Below are 17,006 nucleotides of genomic sequence, written 5' to 3' on the forward strand. Positions count from 1 at the left end.
ACAATAACAGATACACAAGCATTCTTTTTCTTTCTTTTTTTGTTGATGGGCAGATACATTCTTATTCTTAAATCTGTAACAAAGGTAATTGAGTCCGACTATGCTTAGCATGTATATAGTAGAATATTTGAAGTACCCAATGATGAGTTGCATTTTGAAATTCAGAGTTCAACCAAAAAATTTTCTGGACAATGATCAATGTTCTAGCCTAGGTCAATAAAATCATTTCACGGTATAATCCAACCCTGTACCCCTCACATTGCCACCCTCTCTTTCAAAGAGCAATTGACAAGAACTAAGTATAATTTATAATCTTTTTATTTTTATCAGTATATTTTATAGGGTTTTACTCACGTATATATTAGTAAACTATTTTATAATTTTTTTTAACTTTTTATAAAAAATTTCTTAAAATAGAAGATTATATATACCCTCGCTTATTTTATAATCCTTTTACAATATAGTTGGTGGCAACTGGCAAGTTTTTCATTTATTGATTGGATCCACATCTGGCAAGTTGATGAGTTCATCCGGATCATCATTTCACAATTCACCTGTGACCTATTCAATAATTAATGCAAAAGAGCACAGTGTGCTTTTATTTTTTTAAGGTAGTATTTGAATAAACCTCATGACTACGGAATGAGTGCGTGTGAGGGTGAAAGTATTTTCACATAAAATTTGGGAATGCAAGATTAACGATAAGTCGTAAATGCATTTTTAGTCCTCTATATTTTGTACTTTTTTTTATTTTAGTTTCTACATTTTATTTTTACTAGATTCTAAACCAATTAATGTCTGACATTTAGGTCCTTTCCGTCACCCACCTAATAGCAAAAGCTGACGTGGCTGACAGTGGAATAAAAAAATAATATAATCACGCACATTAATTAATTAAATTTAAAATAAATATTAAAATAAATAAATTAAAAAAAAACTCATTAGTTTTTGGGAAGAGCATGACTGTTATAATCTTCGTGCTCTTCTTCTTCTTCTTCTTCTTCTTCTTCTTCTTCTTCTTCTTCTTCTTCAGAACATGAACTTCATGTTCTTCACCAAATCAAGACAAACCCAACTGGCCAACATTCATAATCAATCTTAACACAGAAAATTCTAACACATTCAACATTGGAACCTCTAGTAAATCAAATCCAAGAAATAGACCCATAAACCCATAACCAAAGAACTTGAACCTAGATCAAAGAACTCTTTCCCAGACAATTTCTTTCAAACCAAACACTAAAAAAATTCACATTTAAAAAGCCGATGTATCATAACATTTCCTTTTCACCCAAAACCATAAATTTTCTTATTAAACAACACACACACACAAACCTAGCAAATTCGGCTCACAATAACAACAAATCCAACCAAACTCATAAATTTTTCTTGAACAATCATTAACATTTTCCCCAAAAAAATCAAGATTTTCTTTCAAACTAAACACTAAAATAACTCACATTTAACAAACAAATATAAACACAAACCCAGCTAACAAACTTAAACACAAACCCAAAAATTTTCTTTTCACCCGAACCCAAACCTAGAAATTTTCACTCTACCCAAACAAAGAAAAATCCAGCGACCACCTCCACCGATCAAACCCAACCAACAAACATAAATACAAACCCAACCAACAAACTTAAACCCAAACCCAGAAATTTTCTTTCCACCAAAACACAGAAAAATCCAGTCACCACCTCTATCGATCAAACCCACCACCACAACACTTATCAAACAATCAAGAGAGAAAGAGAGTTGAGTTTAGATAAAGAGAAAGTCAGAGATTAAGAGAAAAATAGGCCACCACCACCGATTGAACTTGAACCCATCAAACTTGTTGGAAGAGTCTTCTAATCCCCTACCTCATTTTGACTCGGTCTCGACTCGCACCCAGCAAAGTCGTAATCAAGTTTGGGAGTCAAGCTACAGTGTCGACTTGAGAACGGTCTTGTCATGGAGAAGCTCAAAGTTGTCATCACCTTTGCCGAGGGTGAGATTGGGAGGTAAAGATAAAGGTTTGGAGAGATTTGATGGGAACTATGGAACAGCTCAGAGAGAGGAGAAGAGAATTTTTTTTTTTTGATAAGTGGAGAAGAGAAATTGGTTTACAAAGATTTGTTTGGTTTTAGTTAGAAATTGTAATTGGAAATGGAATTGGAAGAAAGAGATGGTCAAGATGAAAAAGAAAATTTTTCGAATTTAAAAAAAAACTTTGTTCAAGATTCTTTTTATATTTTAATTTTTGTAATTTTTGAGTTTTCATTTTGTTTTTTTATTTAGTTAAAATCAATAAATTAATTTTTTAAATTTATACACTAATGTGGCATTTTTTGATACCAAAATCAAAATTTTTATTATTATTTAATGTTTTTAAATGATTTTTAATTCTCTCCGTCAATCACTTTAACTTTTTCCGTTAATTGACTGACGGTGAGAATTTAAATACCATGCGTTAATTAATTTAAAGATTAAAAAATCAAAAATCAAAATCAAAATCAAAATATAAATTGAGTCAAAATATAAAAATCACGTTTACACCTAACAACAAATCGCCAATGCCAGCCATTCCTGTGGTCGAAAAAGAAAAACCACTAAAAAACTACAAAAGTTGAGAAGGCACGACAGGTGCCGTACGTGTCAGAGGACAAATCTACGAATCAAAATCCCAATGCATGCAGGGTATTCTCAGGGATATAAGTTAGACTCGGGTTTTTAGTCGAGTTTGACCCAAATCGTAATGTCACTTCTTTTGAAAATTTACCACTAGCTCGTGCACTTCTTTTGAATATTTACCGCACGAAATAACTATATGACTACGTCTCGGCGAAAATCTAACATGAGATGGGTGTCACGTGCATACGTAATACCAAACCCAAGGAAGTCACAAAAATACCTATGCTATGGCTCTCTAATAGGTATGGAAGACAAACATATTGATACAGCTTAAGAATCCTTGCAAAGATAATTAGGAGTTTAGGTTAGGACTTAGAAATATACCACTAACACTTACATGTGCCTATATATTAATATATTATCCACCTTACCAACCAAAGTTTTGTTCTTCTATCCCACTCAGCCTCGATTTCATGGGCTTCCAATGCATGTCCTATTGGCCAATCATTAAACTTTAATGTATTAGATTATAGTTTATAATAATATTATACTTATTTATTTGTAGGCTTAGTAATATATATTTTAGGTCTCTTTGTTTCTAGATTGTAGACATTGTATATATTAGTATTGCTAGCCCCAGTAACCCTAGTAATAATATTGTGTCATTTTCACAATTCACATAATTCTACTCTTTTCCTACACGATTGTTGCCTCAGCATTATTGCCATCAAGCCAAAATTTTCAATCCGACGAACAAGGACATCACGCCATAACGGACAAGCCTTCATTGGTAGTAGAGTAGGTTACTTACTTTCTTCTGCTAACTCCAAATTTCAGATAGAAATATGAGAAATGAATACTGGGATTGGTTATAAAAAGAAGGGTAAAATTATTATTTTTTTGAAAACAAGGGTAAAATTATTTAGTTAAATATTGTTTCTTATCATAAAACGCCCATGTACATATTGTAAAAAGGAAAGATATATTTTCTTTATTGTTTCCCATTTTGAACAAAATATGTTCTATAATCCTTTCTGCAAGTAATTGGTCAATGATTAAGGCATGCCGCGTTGTTTTTATGTTCTTGAACTAGTAAGCATATTAAGGCATGTCACAAAGTTTAGAATTGCTAAATGATTGAGCAGCATGAAGAATTGTTTCATTTCTATTTGTACTTTGGAGGTTTGGGTTTGATTTTTTCATTATATTTATTTTTGGTTAAACAATGAGCTAGCTAGAGTGAGGCTCTTCAGGTACCCCAACAACATAAGGAACAACTGGGTTATTGGGTTTGGTAAAGCTTTTAAGGGTATTAGAGTATTTCACGTTTAAGATAATGGATTTTATGTACTTAATTGGGTTTGGATAGTTAGCATTTTTTAGACATTTTAACTCTAAAAGGGATGCTAATCTTGAAAACTTCCCCCTAATCAAAAGACAAGTTAGTGCACACAAAATTGTGAGAGTATTATAATGTGCACAACTAATTTGAACTCTAAGTATATAATTTAGATGGCGGATAGTCTTGTAACTCCAAATAGGATGTTGATTTTAAAAGTTTGAAGTATATGGCACATGTTACACACAAGCTTATAATTTCATTCTTTAAAAAAACCATATAATTTATGATAGATAGTTACAGTTTCTTTCTCTTAAAAAAACCACATAATCAATATAAATAAAAATACTAAAAAATATTTTTCAGTGGCCTTCTACTATCTATCTAAAGCCTAAAATATAGGCACCAGTTTCTTTTGATTTTAATGTTTTTCATGTAATCATTACCTTTCTTTTAGTTCCTAACCTCTGCTTTGCATGCTCAAGGTCAAGGGGGCTAAGTGTTTCAATTCCATATGGATATATATAATTAATTTAATAATTACACTTTGAACTTCTGGGTGCTTTGAATAATTTAATAATTTAATAATTTAATAAAAGGCTGTGGGTGCTTGAACTTCTGGTTCTTTGAATAATTACACTTTGAATAATTACGTTAAAGTGAAAATAGTAGCTAGCTTGTATCGTGTGTGCACACACGTCAAGAAAAAAGTGATTGCCTAAACCGATAGGAATGATTTTAAACTGGAGCATTAGTATTAGTGGTACTAAAAAGTTATATTTTTATTTTTAGTACCTCTAAATATAAATTTATATTTACATTGATGGAGCCAAATTTGGCTTTGGCCGGCTCCACAACTGCAGTGCATAGTTAAAAGTGGCTATGCACGGTAGTTCATAGGTAAAAAAAATAAAAAAATAAAAAAATTAAATTGTGTGCTTAACTACTTAATATTAAATATATTGTTTTATTTATGTTCACAATTTTCTAGTGAATATATTATTATTTTTAGAGAGTTTCAACTTATAACATCTGCTTCTGATGATAGCTCTTTATTATCAGACTAAAACACCAATCAGTTTTTGGTATAGGCGGAAATTGAACCCTAGATCTCTTATACAACTATTAGAGACTTTACCAGTTGAGCTAATTGGAACTCACTAGTAAATATATTATTTTATTGTAGTTGATATATTATTTTATTATGTTGTTTATATTATTTTATTATTTTGAAAGCTAAAATAAAACTACTGATGTTGAGTGTTTTGTAAAGTAAAAATGTAAGATAGATAAAATAGCTTTTTGTAGAACTATATTACTAAATTTATGACTCCCCCAATGCAAATGCTTCATAAGTGATTGCCTAAAATGTCTGAAAAATAGATCCTTTGCATGAAGTTTGTTAGAAGACTCCTTTAATTATCATAACCTTTCTTTCTCTCTTTCTTTCCTTCCCTTTCTTCTCTTTCTCATCCACGTTTACCCAACCTTATCTTTAGAATTAGATATCTTTTACCAAAAGCCTTTATCTTCATAATTCATCCGTAAACGACAAGATAGAATTCTAAAACAAAAAATGACCACTCGGCGTAGTCCAAAGAATGCAATAAAATTCTCTCCATTAAATATTCCTTTAGCAGCTTTGTTTGTTAAGGAAAGGTCATCGATACTCAAAGGGGAACATTTAGGTTGTGTCTAGTAGATGTATAATCATTTTGATTTGGAATTAGATTTTTATATTTATTTATTTAAAATGGCTTGATTCTAAATTTATTTATTTTAAAATTCCTTGCGAGTCCGATGGTTGCATATTTTCAAAGCACAGCGCACTAAAAAAGCTAATTGGAGGCCCAAAGAGAATCTTAAAGACTTAAAGTGCTCATTATATTTGACTTTACAATCTAAAATCGATGGAGAGAGAGAGCAAAACTCTTCTTTTAGGGGGGGAGGGGGAGGGGGCAAAAAGAAATTATCTATGCACACATACATAAAAATCCTGGAATGAACAATAAGTAAACAATTGGCAATTCTATAAAGTGTGATGTGCTCCGTGACTATTACAGGAGTTAATTAAGGACCTACGAAATAAATAACACAACCCTTGAAATAAGTGTTGAAAAAAATCATACATTCCCTTTTAAAAAAAAAAAGAGCAATTGACAAAAGCACAGTATATTTTATAATCTTTTTATTTTTTTATTTGAGTATATTTTATAAGATTTTATTAATGCATACTCTTGAGGCATAAATTATTAAACTATTTTAGTGCTTGTTTAGATTGAAGGGAAAAAGAGAGAGAGTGAAGGAAAGTAGAATAAAGTTAAACCATTTTAGGGCTCGTTCTTGGTTTCACTGTTCTTCCATTTCCAAACCTCTTATGGTGACGTTGGCACTGCAGCGCTGTATTCTCCACCATATTTACCCACAGTGTGTTATGGAAGCAATGCATCTCAGTTCCCATCCAGCAACTTGTTCGTGGCAGCTGGTGATGGAATATGGGACAATGGTGCAGCTTGTGGGAGGCAGTATTTGGTTAGGTGCATCACCATTACTTCAACACCATATGCTTGTAATCAAAACCAGACAATTCAGATCAAGATTGTTGATTATATTGGTCTAGCACCCTCTTCCCCCTCAGCTAATAACACCACAATGGTTTTGTCCATGACAGCTTTTGGGACTATTGCAAATCCATCTACCACTTCTTCCAATATCAATATAGAAGTTCAACAGTAAGTTTCTTCAATGCCCTTTTTTCTGTTTTCTTCTCTTATGTTGATATGAATGAACGAATTTCACTGACTATCAGATACCACTCCATCATTATATATTAGTATTGATTTCAGCTGCATATGAATTTCTTCTAGGTTATTGTGCTCCTTCCATAAAAAATCAACTGAGGCCACACCAAAAAAATATATGCCATTGCCTTTTGTTCACTCATCTATGTAATTTAAACTAATGAAAGTTTTTTAGGTCTTGAATGTCTGTTCTCTACATGGTATAACACAAATATTAGTGGAGTCCTTTGCTTAGTTACTTATCCTGTTTGGCTGTTTTCCTCAAAATCTCTTTAAGGCAATATATGGTCTTAGCTTGTTGCCTAGAAATGTCTTGATTTTATTCACTTTTTATGTTGTATAGCATGTTGCATACTCTGGATATTCTCTTCCCTGTTCATCTTTATTTATTTGACATTAGTTATGCTAAATTTTTGTAAATTTGAATTTACAATCAGCTGTTTAAGTGGGTATGTGTGTGTTGTGTGCACACGCTAGGAATTTGGCATTGTTAATCAAACTCTGTTTTGCAATTGCATTATACTAATATTTATTTTGATTTTTACTTCTGAAGCTCTGCGGCCTCTGAATTCAAGCATGGAGATGGAGGGGAATAAAGACTCCAGGTCCAGGAGGCCATATTCCCTCCTTCTCACATGGGTCAACATGAGATGATGAGTGCTGATGATCAAAGGATTCATGGTGAAGATGTTCCACTTGACACAGGTCGGGTTCCACCCTCTACCCCTAACGCCTCCACCCTTGATGCCAGTGGCCACCCCTGATCATGAGATGAGTAATTGTGCAGTTGGTCTTGTTGTAATGGAGCCGTATCTCTAGAACAATTATCTGCCAATGCTTTTGACTTTAAAAAAGAAAAAACTATAGACATATTTTCTAGTCTTTGTTTGTGCTTAATGATATTGGTACTTATCAAAAAAAAATAAAAAAAAGTATTGTGTTATGTTCAAAAACATGATTAACCAGGCCGTCTATGACTGCATTGGCTGCTTGACCAAATACCTATGACTACATTTCGTACGCGCACCAGGCCCATGGAAGTCACAAAAAACCTATGCTATGGCTGTCTAATAGGTACGGAAGATCAACATATTGATATATTGTCCACCTTTCGAAGATAATTAGGAGTTTAGGTTAGACTATACCACTAACACTTATATGCATGAAGAAATATTGACGAATGTCTTTAGAACAATAATTAATAATTTATTTTAAAAAAAATTTTAAGATAAAAAAAAAAAAAAATCTTTTGTCAGCTTTTTTCATTTCTCATAAAAATTGTGTCAAAATTTTTTAAAAATGGATTGTTAACTATTACCCTAAAACACGGGTTAACATGACCCGATTAATATATTAGCCACCTTACCAACCAAAGTTTTGTTCTTCTAGCCGACTCAGCCTCGATTTCATGGCCTTCCGATGCATGCCCTATTGGCCAACCATTAAACTTTAAAGAATTAGATTATAGTTTATAATAATAATATACTTTTATTTGTAGGCTTAATAATATATATTTTAGGTGTCGTTGTTTCTAGATTGTAGACATTGTATATAAGTATTGCCAATCCCAGTAACCAAGGAACGTGTTACACACAAGCTTATAATTTCATTTAAAAAAAAAAAAAAAAAACCGTATAATTTATGATAGATAGTTACAGTTTCTTTCTCTTAAAAAAACCATATATTCAATTTAAATAAAAATACTAAAAAATATTTTGCAGTGGCCTTCTACTTTCTATCTAAAGCCTAAAATATATAGGCGCCAGTTTCTTTTGATTTTAACGTTTTTCAAGTAAAGTGCAATCGTTACCTTTCTTTTGGTTACTAACCTCTGGTTTGCATACTCAAGGCCAAGGGGGATAGGTGTTTTGTATCCATATGGATATATATAATTAATTTAAGGTGAAAATATACTTTTGGTCCCGGCATTTTAGGCCAATTCTTGATTTAGTCTTTAAATTGATTTTGCTCCTAAGTCAATCCCTAAAATTAGAAAATCGATTATATTTTGGTCCTTATTGTTAACCCATTAACCAAAATGCATACGTAGTAGACGGAGTGCACCTTTGGCATATAGATGTTGACGTGGCTAATAAAATAAAATTAAAAAACCACATCAGCATGCCATGTCATCGTTTGATTTTAAAAAAAAATTATCAATTTGAACAAAATAAAAAGAAACATAAAAACAAAATTAAAAACATAAAAATACATAGTTTCAAATTTGAACACAAATACACAAGAACTCAAGAACACAAAATTCTTGGGCATTCAACATCTTTGCCAAAAAATTTCACCAACCACTAAAAAATTCACATCTAAAAAGCCGATGCCGAAGATTTTCATCGCAGCATTTTCTTTCCACCCAAAACCAGAAATTTTCTTATGAAACAAAAACACTCACAAACCCAGCCAATTTTGCTCACAATAACAACAAACCCAACCAACCTCATAAATTTTCCTTAACAATCATCAACATTTTCCCCAAAAAATCAAGATTTTCTTTCAAACCAAACACTAAAATAACTCACATTTAATAAATCGATACTTAAAATACATACAAAATCCCTATCCTCCACCAAAACCTCCAACAAATCAAACACATAAACTCAGAAAAATCATCAAGTCCACATGAAAAAAGATCTTGAGGTCTAAAAAAATTATGATAAAAGGCCCTAAGAAATGGCACATTGGGCCAACCCATGGGAAGCAAAAAATTGAAGAAAAAGGATTGGGCTTCCAAAAAGAGAAGGATGCTAGAGCCGATGGACTTGAGGCTTAGGATCCGTGAAGAGGCAAGATTCAGAGTCCCTAAAACAAAGGGAGAAAGGAAAGGAGCTAGGCCATCAGAACCAGAGAACCCAAAGAAAGTCCAGAAAAAGAGGCTAGGCCAGGATACCAGAGATGACTTGGGACCTCTAGGATGTGCAGCACGGCCAAAGTGGGATTAAGACAGCTCAAAGGGAGATCAAAAGGCATAAAAAACGAAAGGCAGATAGGTCCTTCTCGAGCATTTAGTGATGCAACACAAAGCCAGAGGGCTTGGAGAGCAATGACTCAAGAGTAAGAGGTCGGTACCTCGGCGAACCCAAAGAAGAGACCCATGAAAGGAAATAGTTGGGGAAACCTTCGACTTGGCAGAGAAGGACTTGGCTTACTGGGAAAGATGACAAAAGGAGAGGGGTGGCTAAAAGGGGGCTAAGCCTGAAAAGAGAAGATAGAGAAGAAACTTGGAAGGAGCAAGGTCAAAGGTCAGCTCCCCCAAAGGCACCTCAGAACGGAAGGTCAGCCAGGCACTTTTGAAGGAAAAATACCAAAAGAAGAGAGCTATGGGAAACAAGGAAAGAATCAGCCGTCAGAAGGGCTGAAACAAACAAGGGCTCTGGTACCCAAGGAGCCAAGGGGGAAGAAGCAGTGGTATCCCAGAACCCTAAAGTGACACTATAAAAAGAGAAGCAGCCAACGTTGAAAGGCACTTAGTAATAGTGAAGTCATATAGAATCATTGAGAAAAATCTATAAAACTCAAAGGAAAATAGGGAAATATCCCCCGGTATCTTAGAAACAGCCACTACAATACATACTTGGATCCAAAAAGATTCAAACTTTGCAAGTTTTAGAGGCTTAGATAGTCATCTAAGTCTATAATTTTTGAGCTTATTTGGACCTTGTATTACGTCTTAGTGAGCGCATTGTAATCCATAACTAAGAAAACTAATGGAGTATTTCTTATTGATTTGAGAATCCCGAATAATTATTTTGTGTTTCTTTATTATATCTTGTCTTCCTTTGTTGTTTTCTTGTTGATCAATACATATATTCTTGCCTGCTAGTGTTACCCTGTGCACACTTGTTTTGTAAACAGCCTACTTAGCTACCGTAAACCAAGCTCAATTCCTCCAAACTACAACTAGGGGGTTCGGGGTTCTCGTTTAAGCTTGAGCCTGGATACTGTTCAAAAATTGACTCTCACATTTTGGCGACTCCAATGGGGACTGGGAAAAGAAAAGGGAAGAAGCAGTCCCTTCGCAGAGCATGGCTCTAAGAGCAAGGAACAACAAAGGTACCAATGTGTCACCTGCAGCATTTGAACCCGTAGGAGAAAAAGAAGTGGCCTCTAGACAGAGGAACGAGGTGCCTCTGGTAGAATGGGAGGTTGCATCAGAACAAAGGCACGCAGGACAAGAGCTAGACCCTGTGGGTCGAATGATAGAGATGCTGAAGGATTTGCAGCAAGAGATTCACCTCCTTAAAGAGGGCAGGACACAAGAAATCAGGGATAATGTTTCCCCTGTGGTTAACCAGGATAGAGCCCAACCAAAAAGAGAGTCAACAGTAGGAGGGGGAGCCAACCCCCAGTACCTGGCGCTAGCAGATGTTAGCACCCTATTGGAGCAGGAAAGGGAAAAACGCTCAAGGATTCCCAAGCAATTTTCCCAAGATCCCCCATTCCTGCTAGAACTCCTTAGCAAGCTATATCCCAAAGGATATGAATCCCCGAAGTTTCATCCTTTTGATGGAAGGAATGGAAGCGCTGTGGAACACGTGAGCAGATTCATCCACATTGTGGGCCCTTACGCAGGAGACAGAGAGTTGTGCCTAAGGGAGCTTGCTAAGTCCCTAGTAGGCAGAGCATATACGTGGTACACCACGCTGAAGCCTGGGTCCATTAAAACTTGGGACGAAATGATGGAGATGTTTTGTGCGAAGTATTACCCAAGAGAGGACAAGGTCACCTTCCAAAGCCTTCAAATGGTGAGCCAAAGGCCAGGAGAGGACCCTGTTCAATTCATCAAAAGATTTGAAGATGTCTCTTTAGATTGCTATGGAGACCATGAAGAAAAAGAGCTTGTGGAGACCTGCATATCCAACATGCTCTTTGATTACAGGCTCAATCTCGAAAATCTATGCATAACTTAGTTTGCTGACCTACTACAGAGAACTAAAAGAACAACACAGACTATGAGAACGAAGAGGGTGCCAGTACCCCAGGCCATGACAGCATTAGTGGGAGAGAAAAGGAAAAAGCCTGACGGAAAAGTATTCGAAGAACCACCAGTAATCCCATGCACCGCAGATGAATTAAACCATGTCCTGGATAAATGGATTAGGGATGGAGTTGTTAAGCCATTTACAGTGTCTAGGCCACCAACTGAAGAAGAAAGGAAGAACCCCTTGTTCTATAGAATCCACAATTATGTCAAACACTCCACCAAAGACTGCTGGACCCTCCGTAGGCTTTTTCATAAGAAACTAAGAGAAGGAACCTTGGAGCTCACTCAAAAGGAGCCAGAGGTGCAAAAGAACTCCCTACCCAACCACAGAGGAAAAAGGGGTGGTAGCTGTGGTGATCTATGGGAACCCGGTAGAAGTAGAAGAACCTGAAGGATCCTTCCACCCAAGCACAGTCAGGACTCTCCAAAGGAACCCCAAATTCAGATCGTTATTCAACCAGCTGGGATTTGGACTGGAAGCAAAAAGGGTAGCTATAGAGTCCCTCATGAGCATAGCAGCAGATTCAGGAATGGAATGTTTCACAGTAGAGTCTCATGCCAGTCGAGCTTACTTGGAGACAACCAATGCAATAATCTTCACTGATGAGGACATGGAGGTTGAGCATCCAGACCATTGTAGACCCCTTTACCTAATGGCCACTATAAATGACGTCCAAGTGAAGGGCATTGGTAGACACAGGGGCGTCGCTTAACCTCATCGCTCTGAGTACCTTGGAAGCCATGGGCCTAACTAGTAGAAGGATCCTGGGGGCCCCTATAGAGATAACATGATTTGGAGGGTCAGCGGAATCAACTGAAGGATATGTGTAGCTGGCTTTAAGGGTAGGACCAATAGTGGCCCTGACAAGATTCCACGTGATTAATTCGAAAGTTTCCTACCATGTACTGTTGGGATGCCCATGGCTCCACAAGCACCGCCTTATTCCCTTCACGTACCATCAATGTGTTAAGGGGAGATTGAATGGGAAGCCCATAAGGCTCCCTGCCAATCATAATCCTTTCAGCCAAGGGGAGGTGAACTTTGTAGAAACCATGTTCTATGATGAGTTGGAACTGGATGACGAGAACCGCAGGCCAGGGACCCTAAGAGCACTTGTCCTGGAAGAGGAGGAAGGAGGAAGTACCCATGATCTGAGAGACCTTTTGGAGAGAAAAAGGCAAAGGAGGGAGCCCAGCTCCTCAGGATCCCGGGAATGTGTTGTAGTGTGAGAACTCGGAGGAAGGGTAATTTATCGTTTATGAAGATACGTGGGGCCTGAATGCATTATGCAGGAGGGTCTCAGACCACTAGATTGTATGATCGCCCAAGAAGAAATCCCCAAGGAACTAGTTCAGGAGACCCAAATTTAGCCTGAAAAGGAGCTAATGGAAATAAACTTGGGAGCCCAACTGGGATCCCATAAGCCTGTTTTCATCAGCAGTCAGCTAACAACGCAAGAAAAGGAGCAATTAGTAGCCCTACTTCAGAAGTACATGGATGTATTCACATGGACCTATGATGAGGTGCCCGGTCTAGATCCAAAATTGGTGGTCCATTCCCTCAATGTGGATCCAGGAATTAAGCTAGTGGTCCAGCTAGCAAGGGTCTTTCACACTAATGTAGAAGCTCAGATAATCCAAGAAGTCAAGAAGCTGCTAGCAACTGGATTTGTCAAGCCCATCCAACATACCCAAGTGGCTTTCTAACATAGTACTCGTGAAGAAGAAGAATGGCCAAATCCGTTGCTGTGTGGACTTCCGCAACCTAAACAAAGCATGCCTAAAAGATGAGTTCTCTCTGCCTAATATTGATCTCCTTGTGGATTCAGCCGCAGGGAGCTCTATGTTTTCATTTATGGATGGGTATAGTGGATAAAACCAAATCTGCATGGCTGCTAAAGATGCAAAAAAGACGGAATTCAGGTCACCAATTGGGAATTTCTATTACACTGTGATGCCCTTTGGCCTCAAAAATGCATGGGCCACGTACTTGTGAACCATGATGGCCATCTTTCATGACATGATGCATAAGGAGATGAAAGACTATGCGGATGATATTGTGGTGAAATCAAAAACCAGGGCAAGACACCTCTAGGTACTTGAACAAGTTTTTAAAAAATGCAGGAAGTACAAACTACGCATGAACCCCATGAAGTGTGCCTTTAGGGTGTCTGCTAGGAAATTCCTTGGGTTCCTGGTACATCACAGAGGCATAAGTGTGGATCCAGTAAAAGCCATGGCCATTGCTGCAATGAAGAGGCCTACAACGATAAAGGAGCTCAAAAGCTTCCTGGGGAGGGTCTCCTACATCAGGAGGTTTGTGCCAGGATTGGCTTAGGTCACAAATGGTTTATCCAAACTATTGAAAAAGGAGACTGAGTTCACCTGAGGAACTGAGCAACAGGAAGCATTCTAGAGGATCCAACAGATCATGAATCATCTTCCCACCCTCCAAGCACCAGTACGTGGGCGACCACTATTGCTGCATTTAGCATCAAACTCCTAAGCAATAGGAGCCCTACTAGCACAGGAAGATGATGATGGGAATGAGCAACCCATTTACTATGTGAGTAGGACACTTAAGGATGCTGAGACCAGGTACCCCAGGATAGAAAAGGCTTGCCTAGTGGTTATTTACCCATCCTAAAGGCTGAAATGATATTTCTCGGCTCATTAGATCCTTTTGGTAACTAAGTCTCACCCCATAAAGGCACTCCTCCATCAGCCCCCCTTGACAGGAAGGATAGCACAATGGTTTGTTTTGCTTTCTCAGTACGACATAGGCATTAGGACTCCCAAGGCTGTCAAAAGCCAAGCCATAGCAGACCTGCTATCCCAGTTCCACGAGAATGAGGAATGTTCACTAAGTGAGGAGATCCCCAGAGAGGTGGCAGTGATAGAGCTCCCAGGGAAGAAGTTGACGATGAGGTTTGATGGGTCAGTAACAAAAACATCAAATGGACTGGGAATTGTACTATGTTGTGAAGATGGGGACACCCTACCCCTATCTTTCAAGCTTGGGTTCTCTTGCTCGAATAACACCGCTGAATATGAGGCGTATCTGACTTGGCTAAACATAGCACTCGCCATAGGAGTAAGGTACATGAGAGTTTTAGGAGACTCCCATCTTGTAGTCTCTCAGGTGAAGGGCAATTTTGCATTAAGAGAACAGAGTTTGGCAGCATACAGGACCTGGGCGCAGAGGCTAGAGCAAGAATTTCAAACCTTCAGTATAGAGTACACCCAGAGGAGTGAAAACAAGTTCACCGATGCATTGGCCACCTTGGGATCCCAAATGTTAGTTAAAGGAAAAACATCTTGATAGGGGTGAGTAGGTAAGAGCACTCCATCATAGAAGTCCTCAAAAGGATGTTCTTTGAGGAATTGGAGTAGCAAGATTGGAGAAATGAGGTTAAAGAAAAAATAAAAGGGTCAAGACATGAGGGGAGTATCAAAGAGCTAAAAGACTACACTCTGATAGAAGGGGAACTATACAGGAGACTGCCCGGAGGGATCCTATCCAGGTGTATCAATGAAAAGGAAGGGAGGCTGAGATTAGAAGAATTGCATAGTCAAGCCTTTGGGGTTGCAGAAAAGATCAGTCTATACAGAAGAATGCAACGCATGGGGTACTACTGGCCAAGCATGAACAAAGAGGCAGCAATTATACAGGAGGAATGTCAAAAAGTCAACTTTCGATGGACAAGGAACAAAGTTACACCATGTTTGTCACAGAAGATTGGAGAACTCCACTCATAGAATACTTGGCTTAAGGGATCCTACCAACTGACAAGACACTAGATCACCGACTCAAGAAACTTGTGGTCAGATACTTCTTACAAAATGGGATCTTATTCAAGAAGGGCTACAACAAGGACCCCCTGAGATGTTTGGGGCCAAGGGAAGCCAGAGAAGTAGTCAGGGAAGTCCATTCCGGTGATTGTGGGAGTCACCCAGGAAAAAGAAGAGTTTACAAGCAGTTGCTACTATTAGGATACTATTGGCCAACAATGAAAATGGACTCTAAGGAACTAGTCAAAACTTGCCATGCCTGCCAAGTACTTAGAAACGCAATTCATACTCACCCAAATGTACTGCAGGACATGATAACACCATGACCTTTCCACACTTGGGGGCTCGATCTCATAGGGCCTATAAACCCCTTTCTAATGGTTACATATGGATCTTAGCAGCCACCAAGTACTTTACAAAATGGGTGGAAGCTATCCCTTTGAAAAAAGCCACCAGAGCAGTTGTAGCAAACTTCATTCGAGAGCACATTATTACAAGGTTCGGGATCCTCAGGAGACTGATCAGCGACAATGGGACCCCATTCATAAATAAAGACATGAAGATCTTGACTAAGGCGTATTGCATCAAGCATGGAAGGTCTACGCCATACTACCCACAGGAAAATAGCCAGGCCGAGGCCACTAATAGGGTGATACTGAAGATCCTTAAAAAGATGAAGCATGAGTATGGGGGAAAATGAAGTGACCACTTGATAGGTGTACTCTGGGCATGCAAGAGCTCCGTAAAGACAGTCATAGGATTCTCACCATTCTCCCTAGTCTATGGGACAGAAGCCATCAGTCCTGTGGAATTAGTTGTCCCTACGCCAAGGGTAGATCTTGAAGAAAACCAAGAGGACACCGAGGACACAAATAATGAAAGGAGATTGGCAGATCTAGAATGGGTAAAGGAAGAAAGAGAACTAGCTGGGAGGAGAAGTCAGAGGTACCAGCGAAGGATGACTAGGGCGTATGCGCAGGCAGTACACCCAAGGGCCTTCACTAAAGGACAGCTGGTACTGAGGACAACAGAACATGTAAGAAGAAACCTCCTAGGACCTTCCAAATTCGCCCCAAAATGGGAAGGTCCCTACATCATTAGAGAAGCCCATGATAGTGGGTATTACTACCTCACAAAGGAAGATAGGACAGTCTTGACAGAGCCCATAAATGGGAAATGGTTGAAATAGTACTATGCGTAAGAAAACAAAGATCTCAATACGTCGGGACCCCTTTTCTTTTTTTTTTTTCTCCAGTCCGCTAAGTATTTCATCTTTCCTTTTTTTTTTCATGAATTTTGTTTAAGTAGCATTATCCAGGAACTCATGATAGAAAAACACTTTGGATTTCTTACTGTTTTACAACTCTTTTGTGTTCTTTAAGATTGGCAACTATGTTTTGATTCAATGAAACCTCTTTTATTTCCTTTAAATTATAGCCAAGCTAAATACTGCAAAGTCCAAACA

The 17,006-nt window shown here is 37.7% G+C and overlaps 2 protein-coding genes across 2 annotated transcripts; both read left to right on the forward strand.

The window, feature by feature from the left end:
- Window positions 1-4,128: 4,128 nt before the first annotated feature.
- Window positions 4,129-7,520, forward strand: LOC142628361 (EG45-like domain containing protein). The gene is made up of 3 exons (XM_075802475.1): window positions 4,129-4,143; window positions 6,290-6,687; window positions 7,430-7,520. Exons 1-3 carry the CDS (start codon window positions 4,129-4,131, stop codon window positions 7,518-7,520), a joined length of 504 nt encoding a protein of 167 aa, XP_075658590.1.
- An 8,343-nt stretch (window positions 7,521-15,863) lies between these two features.
- LOC142628362 (uncharacterized) lies at window positions 15,864-16,730 on the forward strand. The gene is made up of 2 exons (XM_075802476.1): window positions 15,864-16,190; window positions 16,278-16,730. The coding sequence occupies exons 1-2, from the start codon at window positions 15,864-15,866 to the stop codon at window positions 16,728-16,730; spliced, it is 780 nt and encodes a 259-aa protein (XP_075658591.1).
- The last annotated feature ends 276 nt before the right edge of the window (window positions 16,731-17,006 follow it).

This window comes from Castanea sativa, chromosome 3, assembly GCF_040712315.1.
Source record: "Castanea sativa cultivar Marrone di Chiusa Pesio chromosome 3, ASM4071231v1".
Lineage (NCBI taxonomy): Eukaryota > Viridiplantae > Streptophyta > Magnoliopsida > Fagales > Fagaceae > Castanea > Castanea sativa.